The following is a 3,873-nucleotide window of genomic DNA, read 5'->3' as shown; positions in this document are numbered from 1 at the left end:
AGGAACCATATGGGCATCAGCAATTCGGGCATCACTGGCTTATAATACTCGAGCAAGAGCTCCTCTTAACCCAAGTCTGAGGCTTATTCATGCCAGGTACCTTCTCTCTTTCAAGCATAATTAACCTGCTCAAATTGCATATTTTTCATCAGCAATTTTGTGTTTGAAATTACTTATAAGATGCTTTTGATTTTGATAGGATGCACGCACAAGCCTTAACCCTGGCGGTGCTGTCTGATGCAGCAGCTTACCGTTAATATGAGAAGAGTAGCAGCAAGGAAGAGAAGGTTGCCAATGCCTAAAAGAGATTCAGACTACTTATATTATGTAAAAGTTATGAATGAAAATAGTTTGGTGATGATTGAATGGTTTGATGATGATGAAAATGGTGGAATTAATGATTTAGCTGTAATGATATTGTGCAAGCAGCTTCTTTTCTTAAGAGAACCTTTTGTCTACATGTCACACTTGTTGATCTTCCATCAGTTTCTCTTCAGTAAAAGCAGGCATGCCTGCTACAAACATTACACTGTGCATCAAATGCAGAAAGAATTGTCTTAAACTACACAAAAAATATGCAAACATGTCCTCCTCTAAGCCCCAACTTGGACATAAACTCTTGTTGATGCTATCTCCTGCAGTATTCTGCAATCCATGAAGCCTGCACCTCACTGCATCTCTTTAATTAGGGTATAACACGTATTTGGGTATATTTCAACGTAATTGAGTATTTAATGGATTTCAATAATTAACCGATAATGTTTTACCTTTAGCATTCAATTTTTCTTTGGATGACATGAATACAACTGCAATTATTCAAAAATGATATAAACAAACACTTAAGACAATGTCCCTGTGACAATTCTGATGCTAAAAAAAATCTCACCATTAGATGGTGGAAAGATACAAATAATTTCACTCCATGAATCTGATATTGGTTGGAGAGGGGGTAAAGAACTGTTGATAGCAGTTTATATAGCAAGATTACACCTGTAAGAGAACATATAGCAGTATATATAGCACGTTCCAGTTCCAGCCACCTCTTCATATGCTCTACCGCTCGAAATTTATTTTAGAATACTCAGCCACTTTCAAATTCTTCAAGAACCCATATTTCGGCTTATCTCCAAATTAAATTTGTGTTCGTTGAGACTTTGCCACTGCAAATAACCAATGTAAACATGATAGGGAGTTAATTTTGTGTGTTTTGTTTTTCACGTAGTTAATGCGTAAAGACACACAAGGCAAACAAACTGTAACTCAAGTTTGTACGCTCACCTTCAACCAGTTGGAAACAAGTTTGTTCAGCCAGGTCTCTTAATCTTCAAATCTCCACCGTTGCTTGATCGGGGGTGAGGCCAGCGCAATTGTTAATTGAAAGTGATTCAAAGGTGGGAAACCAACTTCCTCAAGGTATGCTTCTATGTATTGAGCGTGTCATTCTAGAAAACCGAAGAGATGAACAAACAAACAATACTGGACTTACTTCGACATCTTCAAGTTGGGTCAAGAAATCAGTTAAACTGGCTGGTTGAAGATTTTCGCAGCTTGCCATATTGCAATTGCTAGAGAAGAGGTTATTCGTTTGTCGGACCTTGACATCTTTTTAAATTGTCACACTCTTGGATATGTTCTTCCAAAGTGAGATGTTGGGTGGGAAGATCCCCAGTCAGTTTCCTACATCTAAACAAAATGAGAGTGTGAAGGGACGGGAATCTTGGTTCATTGCAGAAAGATAAACATTGCTCCCAATTTTCCATATTTTCGAACCATATCGTTTCCAGGGACTTGAAGGCGATGACACCACCACCGTAGAATTCGGGGCCCACGATTTTTACTCCCGCCATGCCGTATATGGCGAGTTCTTTGAGCGAGGGTAGTTGCCCAAGTGGTGGCAGTGAGTTGCAATTTTGGCAATTTTCAAGGGTTATGCTCTTCATTTTTGAGAATAAAGCATTCCCTAGCCATCTTGGTAAACTCATACCGAAGAAGTTTTTAATCTGGAGGCTCTCCAAATACTGGGCAGGCTGTAGCTTGTCAAGTACATTCACTGCATGCTCCGCACTACGATTCTGAGAATCATCCACTGCATTCTGTGTATTACCATTAATACGAGGACTGCCTGCTGCAATCTCTGCATCACGGTTTTGAGGATCATTTGCGGCATTCCTCACATTACCATTAGATGGATCACCTACTGCATTCTGTGCACGACCATTAAGAGGTTCATCTTCTGCATTCTCTGCATGGCCATTATGAGGATTATCCGCTGCATTCTCTATATTTCCATTACGAGGATTACGTGCTGCAATTTGTGCATTGCCATCACGCGGATCAACATCCCATTCCAAAATTAACTCACGAAGGTATTTCTTATCCTTTAAATTGGCCTTTTCTGCATCTGCTGTTTGAGAGACATTCTGTAGTCGCAAGATGGAAAGGTTGCCATGTAGAAGAGAAAGATCCTTTACCTCACTAATAGTTGACCCAATATTGTTGCCCACAACAAAATTAGTCAACAGATGAAGACGTTTCAAATTATCGAAATTTGGAGGCATTTGCGAGATAGGCGTCCCCTTGATGTCAAGATGCTTCAACTTGGTAAGATTTTCCATGCTTGTTGGCAAACAAGTGAGGTCAGGACAATGTGATAAATTCAGCGTCTGCAGGTTATACAAAGAGCATACTCCTTCAGGCAAAAATCGAATTTTAGTGCCAGAAAGGTCCAAGCAGCCTAGTTCTTTTAACTCGCCAATTGAATCAAGCAATACCAAGATAGGTGTCCCCTTGATGTCAAGATGCTCTAATTTGGTAAGATTCCACAGGTTTACTGGCAACACAGTGAGACGATGACAACCTGACAACTTCAGTGTCTCCAAGTTATGCAAACAGCTTACGCTTGCAGGCAAACATCGAAGAGCAGTGCAAGAAAGGGTCAAGTAGCGTAGCTGTTTTAGGTTGCAAATCGAATCAGGGAACTCATTGATACTGTAAGATGATAATGACAATACCCGCAGGCAACTGGGCGCTGGAAACAATTTGTTGAAGACTCCAGAATCAAATTGAGTTTTACCATCACCTGGGGATCTGAGCGGAAGGAAGGTCCGCAAAAACTTATTTTTTTCATAGAAGGCCTCAAATTTATCAGGCCTGTCACTTGGCTTCAATATGCATGACAAAATGCGAACCCTTGCTGGGTTTTGGGGAGGGACCTCTTGCTCAAACTTGAAAGAAAATTCTCCTGCTATATGTTGAGCTAGATCGTTGACAAGGTCGTGCATTATGAAAAGTGATTCATCACGACTTCGTTGAAAAATTGACCTTGATAACAGTTCATGAAAACACTGCTCGCCTACTTCCTCCTTTCTTCTAAAGTTTAGCTGCTGAACTAGACCTTCAGCTATCCACATTCGAACCAAATCCCCTTTCTCAAATTTGTGGCCCTTAGGAAATATGGAACAATATGCAAAGCAGCGCTTTAGTTGAGAAGGAAGATAGTGGTAACTCAATCTTAAGTCAGGTAGAACGTTACTCTTGTGATCAGGTAGACCCATATTCTACTATTCAGTACATTGTCCCACTCCTCAGCTTCTATTTGAGAATGCAGCAGACTCCCAAGTGTTTGAATAGCCTAAGGCAAACCTTTGCATTTTTCCACAATTTTCCCACCAATTGCTTTCAGAGTAGAATCTTCATTCGGGTCTCTATTTCCAAATGCATGCTTTGAAAATAATGACCAGCAATCTTCTTTAGATAACCTCTTCAAATCGTGAACAAGCGCAGGAAGCATGGTGGAGGCAACACTAATTAACACAACTAATTAGTTGTATAACCTGTATGAAAGAGAAATTATTCACATAACCTCTATTAACT

The 3,873-nt window shown here is 40.1% G+C and overlaps 1 protein-coding gene across 1 annotated transcript; it reads right to left on the bottom strand.

Moving 5' to 3' along the window:
- Window positions 1-736: 736 nt before the first annotated feature.
- On the bottom strand, window positions 737-3,554 carry LOC18587389 (putative disease resistance RPP13-like protein 1). Its single transcript, XM_018128923.2, has 2 exons — window positions 1,279-3,554; window positions 737-1,160 (listed from the first exon to the last, which is right to left on the bottom strand). Exon 1 carries the CDS (start codon window positions 3,552-3,554, stop codon window positions 1,578-1,580), a length of 1,977 nt encoding a protein of 658 aa, XP_017984412.2. The 3' UTR covers window positions 737-1,160; window positions 1,279-1,577.
- Between the last annotated feature and the right edge of the window lie 319 nt (window positions 3,555-3,873).

Source organism: Theobroma cacao, chromosome 10 (genome assembly GCF_053813885.1).
Source record: "Theobroma cacao isolate CCN51 chromosome 10, ASM5381388v1, whole genome shotgun sequence".
Classification (NCBI taxonomy): domain Eukaryota; kingdom Viridiplantae; phylum Streptophyta; class Magnoliopsida; order Malvales; family Malvaceae; genus Theobroma; species Theobroma cacao.
The sequence above is the reverse complement of the archived record's forward strand: the minus strand, read 5'-3'. Positions and strand labels throughout refer to the sequence as shown.